The sequence below is a fragment of the Equus caballus genome, chromosome 14 (assembly GCF_041296265.1).
Source record: "Equus caballus isolate H_3958 breed thoroughbred chromosome 14, TB-T2T, whole genome shotgun sequence".
NCBI lineage: Eukaryota > Metazoa > Chordata > Mammalia > Perissodactyla > Equidae > Equus > Equus caballus.
The window spans coordinates 74287618-74312827 of record NC_091697.1 but is presented as its reverse complement, the minus strand read 5'-3'; the positions used below and the strand labels follow the sequence as shown (position 1 = coordinate 74312827).

The window sequence follows — 25210 nt, the reverse complement described above, 5'->3', positions numbered from 1 at the left end:
AGTTAGGTATAGAACATGAGTCTAGTGTTCTTTTGTGCTAAAAAATATATGTATATGTTTGCGTGTATATTTAGACACATACGTTGTTAAGTCTGAGAGAAATATTAAAAGACAATTGTTGTTGACTCTGAGGAGGAGGATTTGTGGGGATCTTGAAGGAAGGAGACAATTTTCATTTTATATTTTTTTGTAGTTTGGTTATTTATTTTAGTATATGTGTTACTTTTTCATTTTTAAAAAGGTAAGATTAAAGAGTATCATTTTTCAGTAATTATTTGACTAATTTTTCTTCAATTTTAACTAATAGGAAAACATCAAATACTGACTTTAAAGAATGCCTCATATGCTGAAGACAATGAATGCATTATTTCTGTACTTTGTAACTTCATAAAATGCTCTTGAGGGCTTTGTTGTTATTGTATGAATTGTCTTCTTATGACAAAGTGTGGCTTGACACATTGAGTTGTATTTATATGCTGTGAATAGTATATTATTAGGGATAAAAATCAGAAATTGTAGACATTTCCATTGTCATCTTTTTCAACAGATATTTTTTGACAGCCTTCACTGTGCAAGTGTTATGGATACAATGATGAATAAACTATAATCTGATGGATAAAGTCTGAGGTGGGCGGAATGTTGCCACCCATTTTGGAACCCATTAAATTAAGCAATTTGTTTTCTTTGCTACAACTGGATAATGCTTCTAGAGGAGTTAAGATAGAATCTGAGATAAATATGAATAAAGAGATGTTGTGGAAAGACATTTCTGGCAAAGGGAAAGCATACACAAAGGCTGAAAGGCAAGAATGAGCAAGAAGGTTGTTTGGATGGAGTTTAGTTTAGAGGAGAATAGTGAAAAATGAGTGGAAAGAGGTAAGTTGCAGACAGGTCTTTAAGGCCCATTTTGTGTTTTTCTCTCTCTGTTTTTTTTTTCTTCCCCTCTAATAAACCAGGGGATGGCATGATTATAGTTTTCTTTCAGCTCTTTGACGAATGAATTGGTAGAGACAAAATGACGGCAGGAGGACCCAGTAGGATGCTCTTTTATTAGTACTTCCATTTACAATAAGTAAGAGATGAAATCAGCTTGGATTGTTATAGTGGTGGTAGAAATAAAGAGAAATTGATAATTAATTCAAGAGATATTAAGGGATGTAATATTGGTGATCGTATATCCAAGGGCATGAGGGGTAAGGAATAGAGTGGAGTCAAGGATGTCAATCAGGTTTCTGTCTTAGAAAAATTTATGGGTGGTGGTGCCATTGTCAGATAGGGAAAATGCCAATGGTGGTTGTATTGGGGAGAAGAATTAACTTTTGGTTGTGTTGAGTTTGATTTGACTAGAAAATCCAGGTGGAGCTAAGAGGCTTCTGAAGTATAGGTCTAGAATTAGGATAAGGAGATCTTGATGGAGGGAAATTGAAATCAGGAGGGTAATTAAGATGACTTTGGGAGAGAGTAAGGTAAGCAAACAGAGGGCTGAGCTCCAACCTCATGGGAACATCCAACATTTAAGGTCTGGGCAAAGATAGAAATCTCTCAGAGGTGGCTAGATAGATGGGAAAGCTGATGGGTATCTAGTGAGGGAAATATTTGATGAAGGAATGGCCTGACAATGTCAAATTTTGTAACTTGTATCACATTATGTTATAGTTATGTTTGCTGCTCTGGATTGTGAACTTTGTGAGGCTAGGGATTTTCTGTATCTCTATCACTTAGCATATTCAGCCTTGCCATTAGCTCATATAGTGACTTTGGGTAAAATTAAAAGAGACTGCTTTTCCCCAAGATATTTTTCTACAACTTTCCGGAAAATATAAGTCTCTATGATGATGAGGTAAATGACACTTCCTTGGAGTTATGTAATGCATAATTTGCACAATTCTAATCAGTGGGCCCAAATGTACTGCTTGGTATCAGCTCAGTAAATAGATTAAATTTAAATTACCAGGTACTTATTCATGCTTTATTTTTTACTTACTTTCATATGTATTTTATTTTTTAATTTTTACTATTACCTTTGAAGGTATATCAGGTAAGTGTCATTTATGAATCTCAGTTTATAAATGAGGTAATTGAGTTCTGGACAAGTGAAACACCTGAAAGAATTCACAGCGGGTACGAATCAGAGCAGGAATTCAAACTCAGATGTCATGATCCTGGTTCATTGTTCTGTCTCCTATATCACATTTCTTTTTTAGTTTCCTTAGTATAGCCTTTATTCTTTCTTTGAGTTTTAATTTTGTGTTTTACTTTTAAGGGCAGGGAGATGTAGACCTGGAATTTGTTTCCGGCTCTTCAGTAGACTCCGATTCCAGAATATGTTGGAATTTCAGACTCCAGAACTTTTGAGAATGCCATTACAGGTAGAAATTTACTTAACTCTATAAGTCTATTTTTGTGGGTGAGGGATGAGAGGTACCATTTTGGACTTTTAAATAATTTATAAAACAAAATTATGAAATATATATTATGGAGGGTAGTTATATAAATAACTAATATTTTTTCTATACAAGAAAATTTAATCCATAAACCTTCAAAATTTTAACAAATTACTTGAGTTCATTTAAATTAGGTACAGTTTATAAGTATTTTTTTTATGCAACATTCTAGGAGTCTATCAACCACATAGTGTTCACCTTTTACGTTCTCCACGAGGATTAGAAAATAAATTATTTAAGGTCCAAAAGAGAATACCAAAGTCCCAGTTTAACATACTGAAGTACTTTGGTAGTTTTGGAACTGAGTTTATTGAGATTTCCTGACCTTTATTGTTTTCCTTTAGATTTTCTGACTTCAGGGAACAGCCAGACACTGGGTAGTTTCTAGGGAAAAAACACCAGAAGTACATTAATTTGATTCTTTCGTGTGCTGAACTAGACTCTGACTTCCAAACCTTTAAAGAGACACTGGATCATGTTTTTGGCATCCATGTATCTAGATGACTTCCCACTTCCCCAAGTGTATGTGCCGTTTTCTATTCCTCTTAGGATAAAATGCAAAATTCTTAACAAGAGCCTAAATTATCTCTTCTGCTTCCGTCTCCAGTTTTAATTTTTTAATTCTTGCCTTTCCTCCTCTCTCTACTCATACAAGTAGTTTCAATTTCTCAAGCATGTCTTGTTTCTTTCTATTTTAGGGCCTTCATATGTGCTCTCCCCTCTCTCTAGAATCCTCCCCCTTGTTCCTTTTATAATTAACTCCTGCTCAATCTTTACATCTTAGTTTGTGTCATTTCCTCAGAGAAATTATCTTCAACTTCCCCTGGCCTCCTTCTCTTTCCTTAACTTGATTAAATCTTTTATTTTACCTCTTTAGCTCCTTCATGGTATTCTTCATAGCAGTTGTCACAATTCTAATTAAGTAGTTGATTTTACAATTATTCTGTTTTTCACACACAGTGAAAACTCCATGAAGGCAGACTCTTGTCCATCTATCTTCTTCTTTTTCTCCAACTTGCTGCATAGTGCCTAGCACCTAGTAAGCACTTAAATATTTGTTGAATGGATAAAAGATTCTAGAATGTAATATAAAGAAAAAAAAAACGTTTTTTGGGACAGTAACTCTTGTTGTTGTATATAAGAACTATGTGAGGAGACATTGCCAGTGGGGGCAAGATGACTGTGATGAATTGATGATGGATGTTTATTAAGATTCTAGCACTTAGGGCAAAGTATGAGCCCATCTTTCATAGAAAGACATTGTTCCCTCTACTCTTCATTTTAGTAAAAGACTCTACTAGTCTGTGTTTGGGAACTATACTTCCCATGTTTTCTTTGAAAATAAAAGTCAATTATAAATTTCAATATTTCAAAATTATTTGCTGTTTTTATTTACAGGAACTTTGTTTACATACCAAGCTGTTAGCCCCAGTTAATTGTCCTATTGCTGATTTCCTTATGAAAGCTCCTGAACCTCCACCAGCTTTAATTGTAAGAAATGCTATACAAATGCTTAAGGTTGGTATCTTAATGGTTTTATTTTACCTGACTGTTGTACTTGAAATGTAAACCAAATGAAAATGCATGTTAACTAATTTTGTACTTAAAAAATTATCTTAAATAATCATGTATTTTGAATCTCATGGTAATTAGAGTAAAATAGTAAGTATAGTTCTTTTTTATATATTTGAAGCAAAATATATATATATATATATATAATTTTTTTATTGAGGTCATAATAGTTTGTAACATTGTGAAATTTCAGTAGTACATTATTATTTGTCATACACCATATAAGTGCACCCCTTCACCCCTTGTGCCTACTCCTCAACCCCCTTCCCCCTGGTAACCACTGAACTTTTCTCTTTGTACATGTGTTTGTTTATCTTCCATGTATGAGTGAAATCATGCTGTGATTGTCTTTCTCTGTGTGGCTTATTTCACTTAACATAATACCTCAAGTTCCATCCATGTTGTTGCAAATGGGACAATTTTGTCTTTTTTTATGGCTGAGTAGTAGTCTATTGTATGTATATATACCACATCTTCTTTAATGAATCATTGGTCGATGAGCACTTGGGTTCCGTCCATGTCTTAGCTATTGTGAATAATGCTGCAGTGAACATAGGGGTGTATAAGTCTCTTTGAATTGTTGATTTCAAGTTCTTTGGATAAATACCCAGTAGTGAGATATCTGGGTCATATCATATTTCTATTTTTAAGTTTTTGAGAAATCTCCATGCTGGTATTTTTTTTTTTTTGGTGAGGAATATTGGCCCTAAGCTAACATCTGTGGCCAATCTTCCTCTTTTTTGCTTGATGAAGATTGCCACTGAGCTAACATTTTTGCCCATGTTCCTCTACTTTATGTGGGATGCCTCCACAGCATGGCTTGAGGAGCAGTGCTAGGTCTGCATCCAGGATCTGAACCTGTGAACCCTGGGGTGCCGAAGCAGAGCTTGCCAACTTAACCACTATGCCACTGGGCCGGCCCCTACATACTGTTTTCCATAGTGGCTATACCAGTTTGCATTCCCACCAGCAGTGTGTAAGGGTTCCCTTTTCTCCACAACCTCTCCAACATTTGTTGTTTTTTGTCTTGGTGATTAGAACTATTCTAACAGGTGTAAGGTGATATCTTAGGGTAGTTTTGATTTGCATTTCCTTGATGATTAGTGATGTTGAACATCTTTTCATGTGCCTATTGGCCATTTGTATATCTTCTTTGGAAAAATGTTCATATCCTCTGCCCATTTTTTGGTTGGATTGTTTGTTTTTTTGTTGTTCAGTTGTGTGAGTTCTTTGTATATTATAGAGATTAACCCCTTGTTGAATATGTGATTTGTAAATATTTTCTCCCAGTTGGTGGGTTGTCTTTTCATTCTGATCCTGGTTTCCTTTACCTTGCAGAAGCTCTTTAGTCTGATGAAGACCTGCTTGTTTATTTTTTCTTTTGTTTCCTGTGTCTGAGTAGATATGGTATTTGAAAAGATCCTTCTAAGACTGACGTCAAAAGGTGTACTGCCTGTATTTTCTTCTAGGAGTTTTATGGTTTCAGGTCTTACCTTACAGTTTTTGATCCATTTCGAGTTTATTTTTGTGTATGGTGAAAGATAATGGTCTACTTTCATTCTTTTTTTTTTGAGGCAATTTAAAGAAGCTTTTATTTATTTATTTATTTATTTTTTGAGGAAGATTAGCCCTGAGCTAACTACTGCCAATCTTCCTCTTTTTGCTGAGGAAGACTGGCCCTGAGCTAACATCTGTGCCCATCGTCCTCTACTCTATATGTGGGACACCTGCCACAGCATGGCTTTTGCCAAGCTGTGCCATGTCCACACCCGAGATCCGAACCGGTGAACTCTGGGCCGCCGAGAAGGGGAAGATGTGAACTTTACCGCTGCACCACTGGGCCCGCCCCTACTTTCATTCTTTTGGATGTCACTGTCCAGTTTTCCCAACACCATTTATTGAAGAGACTTTCCTTTCTTCATTGTGTGTTCTTAGCATGTTTGTTGAAGATTAGCTGTCTGCAGATCTGTGGTTTTATTTCAGGGCTTTCAGTTCTGTTCCGTTGATCTATGTGTCTGTTTTTGTACCAGTTCCCATGCTGTTTTGATTACTATAGCTTTGTAGTATATTTTGAAGTCAGGGATTGTGATGCCTCCAGCGTTTTCTTTTTTCTCAGGATTGCTTCAGCTATTTTGGGTCTTTTGTTGCCCCATATGAATTTTAGGATTCCTTGTTCTTTTTCTGTGAAGAATGTCATTGGGATTCTGATTGGGGTTGCATTGAATCTATAGATTGCTTTACGTAGTATGGACATTTTAACTATGTTTATTCTTCCTATCCATGTGCATGAATATTTTTCCATTTCTTTATGTTGTCATTGATTTCTTTCAGTAATGTCTTACAGTTTTTAGTGTATAGGTCTTTCACCTCCTTGGTTAAATTTATTCCTAGATAGTTTATTCTTTTTGTTGCAATAGTAAAATGGGATTGTATTCTTGAGTTCTCTTTCTGTTAGTTCGTTATTGGAATATAGAAATGCAACTGATTTTTTAAGTTGATTCCATACCCTACAACTTTGCTGTGTTTGTTGATTATTTTTAATAATTTTCTGATAGATTCTTTAGGGTTTGCTACATATAAAACCATGTCATCTGCAAACAGTGAGAGTTTCACTTCCTCATTGCCTATTTGGGTGCCTTTTATTTCTTTTTTTTTCCCTGAAGATTGGCACCTGAGCAAACATCTGTTGCCAATCTTCTTTTTTGTTCCCCGTCTTCTCCCCAAAGCCCTCTGGTACATAATTGTATATTCCAGTTGTACGTCTTCTGGCTCTGCTATGTGGGATGCTGCCTTAGCAGGGCTTGATGAGCGGTGCTGGGTCTGCACCCAGGATCTGAACCAGCAAAACCCTGGGCCACTGAAGCAGAGCACACAAACTTAACCACTTGGTCATGGTGCTGGCCCCTCCTTTTCTTTCTTTTTCTTGCATAATTGCTCTGGCCAAAATCTCCAGTACTATGTTGAATAAGAGTGGTGAGAGTGGACACCCTTGTCTTGTTCCTCTTCTAAGAGGGATGGCTGTCAAGTTTTTCCCTGTTAACTTGGCTCTGGGTTTGTCATATGTGGCCTTTATTATGTTGAGATACTTTCCTTCTGTACCCATTTTATTGAGAATTTTTCGGATAAGTGAATGTTGGATCTTGTCAAATGCTTTCTCTGCCTCTGTTGAGATGGTCATGTGGTTTTTATTCCTCATTTTGTTAATGTGGTGTATCACATTGATTTGTGAATGTTGAACCATCCTTGTGTCCCTGGTACATATCCCACTTGATCATGGTGTATGATCTTTTTAATGTATTGCCCTGTTCAGTTTGCCAATATTTTGAAGATTTTTGCATCTATGGTCTTCAGTGATATTGGCCTGTAATTTTCCTTCTTTATGTTCTCCTTGTCTGGCTTTGGTATCAGGCTGATGTTGGCCTCATAGAATGTGTTAGGAAGTGTTCTAGCTTCCTCAATTTTTTGGAATAGTTTGAGAAGGATGAGTATTAAATCTTTGAACGTTTGGTAGAATTTTCCAGAAAAATAGGATTTTTATTTTTTGGGAGGTTTTTGATTACTGTTTCAATCTCTTTGCTTGTAATTGGTCTATTCAGATTCTCTATTTCTTCTTGATTCAGTTTTGGGAGGTTGTATGAGTCTAAGAATTTATCCATTTCTTCTAGGTTGTCCAGTTTGTTGGCATATAGTTTTTGATGGTATTCCCTTATAATCCTGTGTATTTCTGTGGTATCCATTGTAATTTCTCCTCTTTCATTTTTAATTTTACTTATTTGAGCCTTTTCTCTCTTTTTCTTAGTGAGTCGGTGTAAGGCTTTGTCTATTTTGTTTATCTTCTCAAAGAACCAGCTCTTTTGTTTCACTGATCCTTTCTACTACCTTTTTTTTTAAATTTCACTTATTTCTGCTTTAATTTTTATTTTTTTCCTCCTTCTGCTGACTTTTGACTTTGTTCTTCTTTTTCTAAATCAATTAGGTGTAGTTTGAGATTGCTTACTTTTAGATTTTTCTTGTTTGTTAAGATAGGCCTGTGTTGCTATGAATTTCCCTCTTAGGACTGCTTTTACTGCATCCCATATGAGTCGGTATAGGGTATTTTCATTTTCATTTGTCTCTAGATATTTTTTCATTTCTCCTTTAATTTCTTCATTGATCCATTGGTTTTTCAGTAGCATGTTGTTTAGTTTCCACATTTTGTCTCTTTCCCAGCTTTTTTCTTGTAGTTGATTTCTAGTTTCATAGCATTATGGTCAGAAAAGATGCTTGATATGATTTCAGTCCTCTTAAATTTATTGACAGTTGCCTTGTTTCCCAAGATATGGTCCATCTTTGAGAATATTCCATGTGCACTTAAGAAGAATGGGTATTCTGCTATTTTTGGATGGAGTGTTCTATGTATATCCATAAAGTCCTTCTGGTCTAGCTTTTCCTTTAAATCTACAGTTTCCTTGTTGACTTTCTGTCATCCATTGATGTAAGTGGGGTGTAGAGTTTCCCCTACTATTATTGTGTTGTTGTTAATATCTCCTTTTAGATTTGTTAATAGTTACTTTATGTACTCTGGTGCTCCTATTTTGGGTGCATAGACATTTATAAGTGTTATGTCTTCTTGATGGAGTGTGCTTTTTATCATTATATACTGCCCTTCTTTGTCTCTCATTGCATGTTTTATCTTGAAGTCTACTGGTGTCTGATGTAAGTATGGCAACACCTGCTTTCCTTTGTTTGCCATTAGCTTGTAGTATCGTCTTACATCCCTTTACTCTGAGGCTGTGTTTGTCTTTGGAGTTCAGATGTGTTTCCTGGGGGCAGCATATTGTTGGGTCTTGTTTTTAAATCAATCCCCCCACTTTGTGTCTTTTAATTGGAGAATTCAGTCTGTTTACATTTAGAGTCATTATCCATATATGAGGGCTTATTGCTGCCATTTTATCACTTGTTTTCCACTTCTTCTGCATTTCCTTTGTTTTTTGTCTCATGTATTTTGGACTGCCAATTCAGTTAGGTAGTTTTCTATGATGATTTTCTTAGTTTTCTCTTTATCATTTGTGTCTTTGTTTAATTTTTTTGTTTAGTGTTTACCATGAGGTTTGTATAAAAAATCTCGTAGATGAGCTAGTCCATTTTCTGATAGCTTCTTATTTCCTTAGACTAAGCCAATTCCATCCTCCTCCTCTTCTCCTTCTAAGTTATTACTGTCACATCTTATTCCATCTTGTGTTGTGAGTTTATGGTTAAAATGATGGGATTATATTTATTTTTGGTGTTTTCCTTCCCTTTATCTTTAATGTTATAATTAAGTGTTTGCTAACTTGTTCTGATAGAGAGCTGCAATCTTCTGATTTTGTCTACCTATTTATCTCCTTACTCAAGGCTTTGAAACCCTTTTCTTTTTTTTTCAGGTATAGGGGCCTTCTTGAGCATTTCTTGTAGGGGGAGGATCTGGGGGCAGTGAACTCTCTTAGCTTTTGTTTATCTGGGAAAGTTTTTATTTCTCCATCATATTTGAAGGATATTTTCACTGGTTAGAGTATTCTTGGCTGAAAGTTTTTGTCTTTTAGAATTTTGAATATATCATTCCACTCTCTCCTAGCCTGTAAGGTTTCTGCTGAGAAATCTGCTGAAGCCTGATATGGGTTCCTTTGTAAGTTATTTTCTTCTGCCTGGTTGCCCTTAATGTTTTTTCTTTGTTATTGACTTTTGCCAGTTTTACTACCCTATGCCTTGGAAATGGTCTTTTTATGTTGATATAGTTAGGAGATCTCTTGGCTTCTTTCACTTGTATTTCCAGCTCCTTCCCTAGGTTTGGGAAGTTCTCAGCTATTATTTCTTTGAACAAGCTTTCTGCTTCATTCTCCTCTTCTCTCTCTGGAATACCTATAATCCTTATGCTGCATTTCCAAATTGCGTTGGATATTTCTTGGAGAATTTCTTCGTTTCTTTCTACTCTTAGTTCTCTCTCCTCCTCCATCTGAAGCATTTCTATATTTGTCTCCTGAAGACTGCTGATTCACTCCTCCATAATATCAGCTATATTGTTCAGGGAGTCCAGATTTTTCTTTATCTCATCCATTGTATTTTTCATCTCCAACATTTCTGATTGGTTCTTCTTTAGAGTTTCAGTCTCTTTTGTGACAAAGTTCCTGACTTCATTGAACTTTCTATCTGTATTTTCTTGTAACTCGTTGAGTTTTTTTTATGATAGGTATTTTGAATTCTCTGTCATTTAAATTATAAATTTCTGTGCCTTCAAGATTGATTTATGGGTACTTGTCATGTTCCTTCTGGTCTGGAGATTTAATACATTTTTTCATACTGCTTTATGGCATGGGTTTGTACCTCTGTATAGTGATAGTACCTGATCACAGCTTCTACCTGCCACCACTGGGGCAGGGGGATGGAGGTCAAGAGCTGTATATTTTGAGCCTGCCATCATCTGTGGCTTGCTCACTCCAGCTGCTGGCTGCTTTTCTATCTGTGTGGCACTATGGCTGACTGGCTGACCTGGAGTGCTGGGCTGGGGATGGGCACTCTCTTTCACCTTGCATGATCCTAGGGGCGTTCTCGTTCTGCCCTTGCTAGCCACTCTCCTTGGGTGTTGGCTTGATGAAGACACCCCCGCAACAGCTTAGGCACGTTTATATGGGGCTTTCCTACAGCCTGTGAGGGAACTTGGAGAGCAAAGGTTTTCCTGCAGACGGCCATCTCCCCCCAGTCCTTTCACAGCCGCGTGCAGTCCCCGGGTTGCTGCTATTTGGGAGGGAGAGGAGATTCCCCTTACCTCCTTCCACTTCCTCTGGGGTGTCCAGCTCCTCCACCTTCAGACGTATGGCTGTGTGGGTCTCTCAGACATCTTTTGTGATATGTGAATGTCCTCTGTTGGTATATGAATGTCCTTTTCGTTGTATCTTAGAGGGGAGAGTCTAAGGGGAGAGCTCACTCTGACATGATGCTGATGTCACTTCAGCAAAATATATTTTTTATGAGATGTGGTAGCAAAAGAAAATTTACATTCTTACGTCATACTTATGGATTTTTAAGTGTGTGGTTTGATTAAACATAATTTTTGGTCATGTCAGATTCTGTTTTGTATCCTTTTGTTTAGACAATAGATGCAATGGATGCATGGGAAGATCTCACTGAACTTGGATATCATTTGGCTGACTTGCCAGTAGAACCACATCTTGGTAAAATGGTTCTGTGTGCTGTTGTTTTAAAGTGTCTGGACCCTATCCTTACAATTGCCTGCACGCTAGCCTATCGAGACCCTTTTGTCCTACCAACCCAGGCCTCTCAGAAACGTGCAGCTATGCTTTGTAGGAAACGTTTTACTGCAGGAACTTTCAGTGACCATATGGCACTTCTTAGAGCATTCCAGGTATTATTATTGTCATTTTATTTCTAAAAATGTTGCTGGTTAAACACATTTCTGGGTCGTGTAACAAATTAAAAAAATACATATGATTTCACTAATTGTGTTATTATAAACTCACATTTTATTAATAGCCCAGAAAAATATCTTCCTACTGTTAGTATGTTAAAATTATCACAGTTTTTCTCTATTTTCTTTCATTTTCTCAATGTTCTCCTTGTAGGAATATATGTATGTTTGTATGTATATATTTATTTATACTTGTATTTATTTTTTAACTAATAGGTTTCTTATCTTCCTTATGTTTCAGACATGTCTCGACAAGGAATGCTTTAAAATTTTAGTTAAGCAACATTGTATATTCAAAGTACATAGAACAAAGCTTGAGAGAAGGTTATCTTGAATTTAGTATCTATTTATTGATTTTTAGAGTGCATCTTTTTCTTGTGTGGTCAAGACACTATGCTAAGAACCTCATTTTATAAAGTGAATTCCAAAAATCGCTTAACAACCTTTTAAGATAATAGTAGTGAGAAAGTGAGGAAAGTGATAAATGGGAAAGAAAAGGTAAGGAAAGTGGGACTCTGAGGAAGGGAAATGATTTAGAAATTCAGATATGTGGGGAAGAATATGTTATTTCTTGAAAAAGTAGATATGTTATTTATCCTTAAATTCTCTTGAATGTAGGCTGTGCCTACACATTTTTAAAGAGTTTCATTTTGTTTATGCAGAAAGTACTCTTTTTCAGGCATACAGGAATTTTCCAGTGCATGCAATTTAAAAAAATAATTGAACTCTCTTTTGTGGGCATTATTGAACAATGGATGGTGCCCTGCTATTAATTGAGTGTATTAGATACCATATATTCTAGTAAATCAGTTGAGTGATAATAATTAGAGATTTTGAGTAGAATTCCTTTCTATTCTTTGCTTTTTCCCCGGCTCCTTCAAAAACAGAGAGGAGAAATTGCTGCCTTGGTCTTTCAGTTATATTGCAAAGCAAGAGATCTCATTTTCAAAGAGGAGCTTTCTTGTACTGCATATAGATGGTTTCTGGAAATCACTTTCCATTCTTAGACAGTTTAGGAGGTTGATATAGAGCTTATTTTTGGAGGACTGGAGTGTTAGAATTCTTAGATATAAATGGTGTTATGCTGGCTTAGTTGAAAACCTGCCACACTTTGGTGGAGGAAAATTAGACATATCTGCAAAGGTAAATATTTTTACGTAGCTGGTCATTTAGGTTACCTGATACTTAGTTCTCAGTGGTATTTTATTAACTTAATAGTTTCATAGCATTTGAGTATAAATTAACTAACGATAAATTTTATTTGATCATAAAGTCTTAGATTTTGTTTTTTATATTTTATTTTTTATTTTTTTATGTAATTGACATATAATAGTAGTTTTGGGTGTACAACATAATGATACAATATTTGTGTATGTTGCAAAGTGATCACTGCAGTAAATCTAGGTAACATCCATCACCACACTTAGTTACAAATTTTTTCTCTTGTGATAAGGACTTTTAAGATCTACTCTTGAGTCTGTTAACTAGACTCATTGTGGTGACCTCCTCAGAACATATACAAATGTTGAATCAGTATGTTATACACCTGAAAGTAATATAATGTTATGTGTCAATTATATCTCAATAAAAAAATAAAAGTTTATTAAAGCAAAAAAGATCTACTCCCTCAGCAACTTTCAGATACACAATACAGTGTTATTAACTACGGTCACCATGCTGAACATTACATCCCTAGGACTTATTTATTTTGTAACTGGATGTTTGTCCCTTTTGACCACCTTCACTCACTTCACCCACCCACCACCCTCTGCCTCTGGCAACCATCAGTTTGTTCTCTATATTTATGAGTTTATGAGTTTTTTAAATAAAATCTTAGATTTTATAAAATAATTTAGACATAGAGAATTAACTTTGAGTGGTTAATGTAGTCATTTGCAGTTACTGTGTTATTTAACTAGGAAGTGATCGGTAAATACATCTTGTTATGTAATTATATTTTTATAGGCATGGCAGAAAGCACGAAGTGATGGGTGGGAGCGAGCCTTTTGTGAGAAGAATTTTCTTTCGCAAGCTACCATGGAAATAATCATAGGCATGAGAACTCAGTTACTTGGTCAACTTAGAGCATCAGGTAAAGTTTTCCCCCAAAGAACCTATTTAAACCACTGAGAGTACCCTGCCCATACCTCATAGATTTCTAGTGTAAACTGATGCCATCTTATATTATTTTTAAGACATTATTACATTGTTGTATATCTTATATTCATGAACTGCTTTGTAGATGTCTGTGTGACCTCAACTTTTGTTTTTGGTTAAAAAAATGATATTGCAGAAGCTGTAGTTGAGAAATATATGAACACCTTTGGATACTGTTGACAATGAGCAATTTATAATATATTTGTTGGCAAAAATCAGTTTAGATATTGTAGTTACATTTTATTACTATTAATAAACAATTATTTAGCTCTATGAAATAGAAATTATCAAAATTTAAGTAGATTGATATGAGTGCTGGTCTTCATATTTTTGGAACATAAATAATAATCTCTTGAAGGCACTTGATTTTTTTTTTCTTAAAGAGAATGCCAGTGTTGCTATTTCATTTTAGAATTGCTTCCTTGAATTTCCCTTTGAGCAGCATAGTACATTGAAAAAATAGTCAGAAGAAAAGTACCAGGGCCTTGATTCACAAATTAGCTGATGTGTCAAAGTAATATAATTAATGAACCAGAGGATTTAGAGTTGTCTCAAATATGGGGAAATATGAAGGACTTTTGAAATTCAAGAATAATCTATATTTACTTGACTTTACTTCCAGAACTAGTGTCTGTCGTAACCAAGATGTTATCAGTACCAGTCAGAAGAATGGTTTAGGTTTTCAGCTATGATTTTAGTATGTTTCTTTTTTTTTCAATTTTAAGTATATTTTATTTAACTCATATCTAAAGTGTTATTACAATATGTAATAATATAAAACATTATTAATGTGATATTTTAAGTTTTTTTGTACTAAGTCTTTGAAATTCAGAGAGTATTTTGCATGTAAGCATATCTCAGTTAGGACTAGCCACATTTCAAGTGCTCAATAACCACATGTGACTAGTAGCTACCACGTTAGATAGCATAGATCTATATAATTGGGAAAATTATTGTTGTGGTGGGTAGAAACCTGATTCAAGCAGTCATAGTAATAATTATTTATTTTTTTATTGAGGTAACATTGGTTATAACATTATATAAATTTTGGTTTTCATTATTATATTTCAACTTCTGTATAGACTACATTGTGTTCCCAATGAAAAGTCTAGTTGCCATCCGTCACCATATATATGCGCCCCTTTTTAGTATGTTACTTATAGCAGCTTATGCAGAACTGTGTAACAAGAATGTGCATTTTTTTAAAATTCCCTAAGTCCCCGAGTGAATCTTCTACTTACTTTATCCTGAGCAAACAAACTTCCTTAGAACATATTTTAAACTTTCCAGAGGAGATTTTCTTATTGTGGAATTTGAATATCATTCAACTTGTGTGAGTTATACAATTTTTTGTAAAAACACACAAATTTAAAAACGTATTTTGTACAATAGAAAAAAAGTTGATATGGTTTTTCCCTCTTTCCAGGTTTTGTTAGAGCGAGAGGTGGTGGTGACATTCGAGATGTTAACACAAATTCCGAGAATTGGGCTGTCGTTAAAGCTGCATTGGTGGCAGGCATGTATCCTAATTTAGTCCATGTGGACAGAGAGAATGTATTATTGACAGGGCCAAAGGAGAAAAAAGTACGGTTCCATCCCACTTCAGTGCTCAGTCAGCCTCAATATAAAAAGGTAAAACATTTTTAATGCTCCTAGGCCTTGAAGTAAAACTAATCTGATTTAGATAGTCGAAGATCAGTGAAAAATGCCCAAATACTGACCTACTGTAAGAAATTAACTAGTTATAACTGTATAATTCAACATTGGAACAAAATTTTGATGAAATCTTAAGAGTTGGAAGAGGTAATGTGCTAAGTAGTGAGGACTTTTGTACAAACTACATGAACAATGACTTTAATTTTTGCTTGGGTACTAATATACATCATCTATTTCATTGAGGGTCTTTTTACATTTTAAAAGTATTGCCAGTAGATTAGGTGATAAATACAGTTAACAATTTTTAAATTTATTTTCCTAATAGATTCCTCCAACTAATGGTCAAGCTGCAGCAATTCAGGCATTGCCCACAGATTGGCTTATTTATGATGAAATGACCAGAGCCCATAGAATAGCTAATATTAGATGTTGTTCAGCAGTGACACCCGTCACTGTATTGGTATTCTGTGGACCAGCTAGGTTGGCAAGTAATGCTCTTCAGGAACCGTCATCCTTTCGAGGTAAATGTATTATGAGAGAAATAAAAAACATTTGAAATGAATTTTTTTCTTTTTACTATAAGAAATTATAAAAATTTATATAGTTGCAGCTCTCTTTAGGTGTATTAAAACTAATTAGAAAATACTGAAATGTACCACTGTTCTTAAACTTGATTTCTAAGGTAACTTGATATTGATGTGTGCATATTTGATTAAGCCTGCTGATGGGAAGTTTGTTTTTCTCTTCCACTTGAATTTAAATGATAGTTTAAAATAAATAAAGGTAGTTTAAAGGAAATAATTGTTTGGTGATTCAGCAAGTATTTTTTGGGCAACTGCTGTATGTCAAGTATTGTGCTAGGCATTGAGGATGTAACAGAAAACAAGATAGACAAGGTGTTTCTGTCCTCAGGAGTTTACGTGATAGTAGGGGTAAACAGCAAAAAAGTAAATAATCTGCATGGTACTATGAAGGAAATAAAGAGAACTGCCTTAGAGGTGACCTACTTTAGAAAGGGACCCTAGACAAGTTTCTCTGAGGAGAGATGTGATTTAAGCTGAGACCTTAAGTATGAGGAGAAGTCAGCTATGTGAAGATGCAGAAATAATCTCTAGGTAGAATCAGATGGCAAGGGCCAAGACTGCACTAGGAAATGATCTAGGAACTGACAGAAAGGTTATGTGATTGGGAGCATAATGATAAAGAGGAGAGTAGGGTGAGACAAAGTTGAAAGAAAGGCATGGACTTGTAAGTCATGGTAAATGCAAGGGAAGGCATTGAGGGGTTTTAAGTAAGGGAGTGACATGATGTAATTTATGTTGGAAAAGATTGTTTTGGCCACGAGAATGGATTGCTGAAGGAGCAAGAATGGAAGAAAGGAGACAGGTAGGAGGCTTTTGCAGTGGTCTCATGATGTAATGATGGCTCAGAACTACAGTGGTGGCAGTGGATATGAAGAGAAGTAGATTCAAAATTATTTTGGAGGTACTAGTTGGATTGAATGTGGATGGAGAGTGGAGGGGAGGAGTCATTCACTCTCAGGTTTTTCTCAGTGGTAGCTTGCTGAATAATTGATGCCACTTATTTGAAATTAAGAAAACTGGGAGGAGCAGGTTGTATAGGGGAGAAATCAAAAGTTCTGTGTTAGGTATGTTAAAGTTTAAGATGGCTAAGGCATCCTAAGTAAGATTTTTTTCTGAAGGCAGTTGGATTTTCATATCTGGAGCTCAGGAAAGAAGCCTGGGGCTGGGAAAACAAATTTGTGAGTCATCAGCTTGTAGATGATATTAAAGACATGAGAATGAATTTCCTAAAGTGAATGTGTAAATAGAGAAGAGGGTTCTTGACAAAATTCAGAGAAATTCTAATCATTAGAATTTGAGTAGAGGAAGAAGGAGTAGCCAGGTATTGAAGGTATATAGATTTCACAAATGTGTCGTCAGCTCTTTTGAATGTTATTCTGAGAGATTGAAAAAGATATGTACTGAAAATTCTATTTGTTCTATTTGGTGGTATGGCGATCATTGATGACCTTGACAGGAACAGTTTCAGTGGAGTAATGGGGCCCATAGGGGATTAAGTTTGTTTAGAGAGTATAAATAGCCTGGTAAGTAACTCATGAGAATATGAATAAGGTGAGGGCATTGGTACATTGACATCTTTATCTGTGTGTCCTTTTGCTTTCATTAAATATTTTCCTTGGGATAAAATTCCTTAAAGTGTAAGTTAATTTTGATAAAAGTATATGAATATTATTTATGGTTCTTCTTCCTTATAGAGCCATATTAGGGCCATCAAGAGTGAGTTTCATTGCAACTGCACCATCATTGGGTGCTAGTGTTAAAAAAGAAATTTGCTATTTTAATAAAATATGTTATAAAATAATATATTTTTTAAAAAGTTCTTTCATTTACACTTTTAATTTTTTCCTGTCAAAAAGAAATAATTCACCGAGCATTTGTTTATATTTCCCTTTAGTTGTTTATTTCATCTTTTGCCTATTTGAATACTGATGTTTTTCTTAAAAATTTGAATTACAGCTTTATGATTTTAAAGGTTTAGTCCTTTCTCTATCAAATTTAATATAATCTATTATCCTTTTTAGTTTTACATATTTTGAATTCTGTGTTTTGATTACTGTATATTCAGATTGAATATCTTTTCCTATATTAGTCACTTTCAAAGCTGGGAAAGTTTCATTCCTTCATTGACCTGATAAGTATTCTGTTTTTGTTTGTCTTTCTTTTTCTATAATTTGATTTTTAAGATATTTAATTTTCTAAACCGTGTTGAGTTGACTCTGGTTTAAAGTGTAGATCCGAGTTTTTTCTAAGGCTTTCCCCTCATCTGCACCATTTATTAAGCTTTGTGTATTCTCTTTTTAGAAAGCTTACATTATTGCGTATTACATTTGGCATCTTTATTGCATATTACCTTTGTCATTATTAAACTTTCTGTATACTTGATAACTTTAAATTTCTGCCTTTATATTGCACCATCTTGTTTAGTAGTTTTGATTTTTAGTAAGTTGTAGTATCTGGTAGTGGAGGACCTACCTGTAACTCTTTGCCGCCTTTCTGTTATTAAACTATTCTTTGATAATCTTACCTGTTTTTTATAATGAATATTCAGTAGTCGTCATCTTATAACCCTTTCTGCAACCAACAATTCTTTTGTGATTTTAATTTAGTGTTTGCTTCCAGGAAATTTAGGATATTATTCTGTTTAGCCATACCTTCTATTAAATCTAGCAATATCTTTTTTTTGGTAAGTTTTATAAGAGTTGGATAATATTTCTTAAGATGATTTTAAGATTTTGTTCTCTTTGTGTCATTTTCCTGCTGATCTTGTTTAATAGGAACACTACCACAAACAGTATATTTACTCTGTTGCTTTACTAAGCCCTCATTAATCCTTTGAATTTTCTATTTATTAAATTATATCACCTTCACGTGGTAATATTTTAATTTTCTACTAAAATATACTAATTTTATTGCTTTTTTATGCCTTCGGAAAACCATGTTAATTGTCCACTTTGTCTTGTTGAATTATAAAGATTTAAAGTCTAAAGTTGTACCATTAATGTTAATTTTTATTTTAATAAAAGTACTATTAAATTAAGGAAGAATTCTTCTGTTTTTAATGTTTTAAAAATGTGTTGAATTTATTAAATAGCTTTTGGGCATTTGTTCATATAATCAGAATTTGTTTAATCTATTGATGTGATATGTATGTTTTCTTAGGGAACTATCATTTCCTGCCAAGAATAAACCTTCCTTGGATTAAGGAGAATTTATTGCATTGCTGAATATTTTGCTAGCATTTTATTTAGAATTCTTATATTTGTGTTCATTAGTGGGGCTGACCTGTAGAGTTTGTGTGGTGTGTGTATGTGCATAATCAGGTATCTTTAGGTTTTATCAGGTTTAGCATTAGATTCAGATTTGTTTTGTTAAAGGAGTTGGCCATTATTTGATTCCTTGAATGTTTGAGAGAGTTGGTGTTCTGGAATTTTTTGTTGGTGTTCTTTAAGGACATCTTTAATTTCTTCCTCAAATAGTCTGGATTTTTCTCTTTCTTGTTCTTTTAGTTTTAGTCGTTTCTTGTTCTTTCAGTTTGTTTTGTAGAAAATAATTTCTTTGAAGGTTTCAAATTTCTTCTAAAATTATGCATACTATATCTTTTTAGTTAAAACATTTTATATTAATTTTTATAATTTTATTGTCATTTCTGATTTTGTAGATAGATTGGTGCTTTCCTCTCTGTTTATTAACTTTACTAGCAGGTTGCTTTTTAGTCTTTTCAAGGAACTAGATTGTAGTTTTTACTACTATCGTTTTGTCTTATCTAATATAATTTTTTTCCTTACTATTTTCTTCTATTTTTCTTTGGGTTTTATGCTGTTTTTTCTAAGATGTATTTAAATCTATAGTTTCTCTTTTTTCTTTTTTAAGTTGAAAACTGTGAATTTATATGAGTAGTGGTTGATATATAAGGTTTTCATTTCGTTCTTTATGTTCTTAGTTTTCTTCTTCATACAGTTATTTTTAAAGATTGTGCTTCAATTTTTATGTTCTTGTCTTTTTTGTTTTGTTTTGTTGTATTGTGATTAGAGAGTGTGATCTTTACAATGTCTTTTTTTTCTCTTTTTAAATACTGAGATTTAATTTGTGACCTGTTGGGTTTGGAGAACTCCCCACACAAATTATTAGTATAATCAGAAGGATTTGTATATATAGTATAGTATATCAATATACTAAATACAGAGTATCTATATTTACTTACTTTTTTTGCTATGATTATAATATGGTAAATGTGAAAATTTTTTCCTTTTAATGTTTGTTTGAACAGCGGATGGTATTCCTAATGACAGTAGTGATAGTGAAATGGAAGACAGAACTACTGCTAATTTGGCAGCTTTGAAACTTGATGAGTGGCTCAATTTCAAACTAGAGCCTGAGGTAAGCTTTGTGGTACTGTGATAAATTTCTTTCATTCAGTTAGTATGAATTGATATACAGTATGATGAAAATTGTATCTTTAATGTTGAGCTCCTAGTATTAGAGAATACAGCTTATTTTTCAGTTTTCATAGGGCCCTATTCTCTGCCCTATTGGGATTTATTCTAATAGAGAATCTGAAAAACCTAGGTGTGGCTCAATATTTAAGCGTGGTAATATCTGAGTATTTCTGTGTATATAAGAAAATATTGAGTATTGGGTACACAAGAACTCCCTTTATTTTATACAACTCTGTTTCTAAGAGAAAGATAGTGAGTTTATCCTGTTTTCTTTTTTTGTAAATCTCTGAATTGGGAAATATGAATATTTCTTTTCAAATTAAAAATTTTCTTGACAAAGCCTTCCCTTAATTCCATCGCTACTTTTAAAGACCTTTCTATAACCTTTTTTTTTTTTTTTTGGCAGCTAAGCTATCAGTAGTTGACCCTGGCTAGATTTACTTTTTTATTACTCATTCATTCATTACTTCAACTTACTGTAGTCTCGCTTCCATTTCCACCAGCCTTTCACATCCCTGAACCTGTACTTTCCAAGGTTAGCATTGTCCTCCATGTTGTCAAAGCCAGCCTTGATAAATTTAACCTTTCTCTCATATTTGGCACTATTGTCCATACCTGTCTTTTTGTAATTCTGCCCTTTCCCATTTTTCTCTCCCTCCCCTCCTTCCCTGTCCCAACTTCTTGGTCACTAATTACTGTGACATTGATCTCTTTCCTGATTCTTCTTTCTAGAGAGGTCTCTTAGGTTCTTTCACTGACTCTTCTGTATGTGTTTGTGTGTTGAATGTTAGATGTTCTCCAGTACTGTGTTTTATTCTGCTCTTCTCACTGTCTCTGCACAGTCTCTAGGGACCTCACCTTTGTGTGTAGATTTAGTAACCATTTATGCATTGATGACTCCCACGTCTGTCTACATCTCTAGCTGAGGCCTTTCTCTGGACCTGTGAATCCAGCTGCCTTCTGGATATCATCTTTTGGATGTTCTATAGGCACTTAAAGTATGAATGGAACTAAATGTATTTTTCTTTCTTTACCCTGCTGTTACTTTTCCAGTATTAATCACACTCCACCACACATTGTTTATTGTCTCTCTCATTAGACTGTCTCATTTGATTTTGTATCTCTAGTGCCTAAAATATGGTAAATGAGAAATTTTATTTCATTCATGCAACAAAAAGAATGAAATTAGTAGTAAATTATGTGATATGTAAATGCATTCTTTGGAAGCAATTGCAGACCTTAACTAATAAATAGCTGTCTTACAAGTGTAATATACATTTTGCTTTTATCTATTTGAACTGAGGAGACTATCTTATTATAGGCAGCCAGTTTATTGTTGCAGCTCAGACAGAAGTGGCACAGCTTATTTTTACGCCGAATGAGAGCTCCATCTAAACCTTGGTCTCAAGTTGATGAAGCTACCATAAGAGCCATCATAGCTGTTTTAAGCACTGAAGAACAGTCTGCAGGTTTACAACAACCATCTGGAATTGGCCAAAGGCCAAGGCCTATGTCTTCAGAAGAGCTTCCTTTGGCATCATCTTGGAGGTCAAATAATAGTAGGAAAAGTTCAGCAGATACTGAATTTTCTGATGAGTCTACTACTGCAGAAAGGTAAATTTATAACATTCCACCAAAGTGGGAGATATTTTCCCCAGGAAAATGAACTGTTCACCATAGAATCATGTGCTTATATAATAATAAAAATTGCTTTCCTGTAATCTAAGATACACAAAGAAGTTACAGTAAAAAGAGAAGAGTTTTACACTTTTAGAACATAATTCTTATAAGTTTTAAGGTAATATGACGGATTTCAAGCTACTGGTATTTGTGTGTTATTTATTAAGGACATTTTTTATAAGGAAAAACTCAAGATATTTAATGTGCAGAATTCACAAAGACAGCAACATTTTTTTATTATATATTTTAGTTAATATATGTCGAGTGACATCTTTTCTAGATACCTTACAGCAAGAAGTATTATTAGCTATGGTCATTTAAAAGAACAACCTTCCCAAAAGTCTTACCTTGATATCTATATTGCTGACAAATACTTCATTCATTCATTCATTCAGGGACACATTGAATGCCTATTATTCTTGGTGTGGGGGATATAGCAATGTACAAAACAGACAAGATCTCTTCCTTCGGAGAGTTTACAATTTATTGAGAGGAGGCATGTAATAAATAAGTAAACAGATTTACTGTTGTGACAAAGTTTGTTACAGTTTAGCCAAGTTCTTTTTTCTTTCTATGATTTAGCAATTAGATGTGATATTTTTGTTTATTATGTGATTCTAAATAATAATAAGGGAGTTCTTATATTGAATTATTTAGCTAAAAAATGTATTCTGGTAATATAATAGTTGTTATAGTGAATTGTTGGCTATGATTCAGAAATATTTCTTCTTGTTAAAGCATTTGTTATGGGGGCTGGAAGTTCAGCACATTCCACTTCAGCAGTTCAGATCCCAGGTGCAGACCCGCACCACTTGTCAGCCATGCTGTGGCAGTAACCCATATATAAAGTAGAGGAAGATTGACACAGATCTTAACTCAGGGCTAATCTTCCTCAGCAAAAAAAAAAAAAAAAAAAAAGTTAGGATCAAATTTAAGTTTCTTTATATCAGTTAAAAAAAAATTTTTTTGCCCTGTTAGAATTGATAACAACGACAACATTCTTGCCTGTGATGCTAGTTTTGGCAACATTGAAAGTGTAGAAAGAATATGATTTCACTGTTAAAAAATGGAAAATAGAAATGATGGAAACATAAAAGATATGTGATGCTTACTGTTTTTCAAGGATCAGTTGGGGCTTTTAGTACCTTCTTTTGATCAGATTTTGCATATTTGAATGAAGCAGTAAGGCTTCATTGGTTCAGACTTCAGTTCAAGAGGAATAGTACATACTGGTTTCCAAGTCAGATATTACATTTTAGTAATAATTTATCCTGTTGCCATGAAAACTTTCTCATAATGTGCCTGTCTTCACCTTTCTTTCTGATACAGACCCTGCTGAGTGAAAGGAGAATAGTAAAAAGCACATTTTCTACTTAGATACTCTCCACTTTTTGAAAATATTTTTCTAAAAGCTTACTTGAACAATGATTGTTAAGAATGTGTGAATATGTTTCCATAGAAATTGTTGTGTGGTAGTGTTATTTCTAGACCCATCTATAAAAAAATCTGTGAGATTCATAGAGACTACATATGTGTGTGTGTATAAATGCATATGTATATATGTGTATGTGCACATAGTCACACACACATATAGGTGCACACACACATTTTTAGAAAAAAAAAGTTTTTTTCCTTTATAAAAGTAACACATACTCATTTAATAAAATTTGGAAATACAGAAGGTAATCAGAGTTAAAAAGTGTAATATTAGTTATACTTTAGGAATTGGTTATCTTATAAATTAATTTTTTCACCTATGGTACCACGATCAACCATTTTCATTTCCTTAGAGATTCAGCCTGGCACTCTTCCTTCTCTTTCCTATTGAGTAGTGGGATATAGAATTTCACCTACTTTCAGACTTTTGGTAATATTAATAAATAAAGCCTGGAGTTGATGAATCTTGGTGAGAAATAGAATGAGGACTCTTAGGAAGATTTATTTTTAAAGGGAGAAGTTGTAATCTTTGTGGGATTACTGCTTGGAGAAAAGGTATTTATAGTTAGAGTTTTCACTCTTGGATGGCAAGATACAGATTAGATAATTTCTTTTAATAAAAGCATTTTATTGAAGCTTTTAAAAAATAGTTTAAGAAACCATTAAAATAATACAAGTTGCCCATGTCCTACCCTAAAATCAAACCAATGTTTTTTTCTTGTCATTTTCTAAATAATAATTTGATGGCAGAGGACACACTTACCTTTTCTTTAAGAAAAATGAGATATAATTGGGTTCTATATTGGAACTCTTTGTTCCTCTTAAGTGAAAATTTAGGTGAAAGGGTTTATGGGAATGCTTTGGTTTTTTTTCAATGAAATATTCAGGGGAAGCCAAATATGAGAGAGAGAAAAGCTAGAATAGAGCTCAGAGTAAAAGATCAATTTGCAAATCACAAGAGTAGACATTTAGTTCTACTGAAAACATCATTTTTATTTTAGTAATGTTTTACCCTCATTGAGTTCTGTCACCTAATTTTTGGGTCAATTAGGTACCAGGGTAAGAATGATGAAATTGTAGAGGTTGTAACTAGATAACTCATTGAACTTCAATTCACAAGAGGAAAAAAAACCTGAAAGGTGTTTTTCACACTTCTTAGCAAGCTGTTGTTAATGATTCAGATGTACATTCGTTATATATTTTTTGTTAGTATCTGTATGCTTTAGCTATTTTATTTCATTTGTGAAAGAAATAGTCCTCGATCTAAGATATTTATTGAAGGAGGGTGGAATTGTGGGGATAGCTATTTTAACTTGTCTTGAAGCCAGACTAGTCATAATTGCAAGACTCTATAGAAGGTTAAGAATTATTGAACACATTCTTTTTTGTTTTAAATTTATTTGTTATAAATATTGTTAAACACAGCAAAATAAATGATACCATAATGAACTCCATATCCCAGATTCCATGGTCACCAAGATTTTCACCTATTTGCTTTATCTGCCCACATTTTCTTTTTTCTCTTTTGCTTTCTTTTTTTGTTTACATAGTTCAGAGTAAATCCACACATTATGTCATTTTACCCTTCCATGTTTATTAAATATGCATCTCTTAAAGATAGAGGCATTTTTCCTGCATAATAAAAATTTAATTATCAATCCCAGTAAAATGATTGTTTCTCAATTCTCAAACTATAGGTTTATTTGAATTAGCATCCAGGGGGAGGACTCGTGCATTGTGTTAGGGTGTTCTGTTTCTTGAGTCTCTCATGATCTAGAGCAGTTCCTCTGTTGGCTCTTTTGA

General features: G+C 34.0%; 1 protein-coding gene across 4 annotated transcripts in view; it reads left to right on the top strand.

The window, feature by feature from the left end:
- The window catches only part of YTHDC2 (YTH N6-methyladenosine RNA binding protein C2), a 75963-nt gene that overhangs the window by 39854 nt on the left and 10899 nt on the right, over nucleotides 1-25210 (top strand). For all 4 annotated transcript variants that reach the window (XM_023617857.2, XM_023617856.2, XM_070233229.1 and 1 more), the window contains 8 exons: nucleotides 2264-2369; nucleotides 3843-3962; nucleotides 11122-11394; nucleotides 13423-13549; nucleotides 15041-15246; nucleotides 15596-15791; nucleotides 20122-20231; nucleotides 21612-21904. In XM_023617857.2, the coding sequence (XP_023473625.1) occupies nucleotides 2264-2369; nucleotides 3843-3962; nucleotides 11122-11394; nucleotides 13423-13549; nucleotides 15041-15246; nucleotides 15596-15791; nucleotides 20122-20231; nucleotides 21612-21904 (1431 nt within the window). The remainder of the gene's footprint in view (nucleotides 1-2263; nucleotides 2370-3842; nucleotides 3963-11121; nucleotides 11395-13422; nucleotides 13550-15040; nucleotides 15247-15595; nucleotides 15792-20121; nucleotides 20232-21611; nucleotides 21905-25210) is intronic.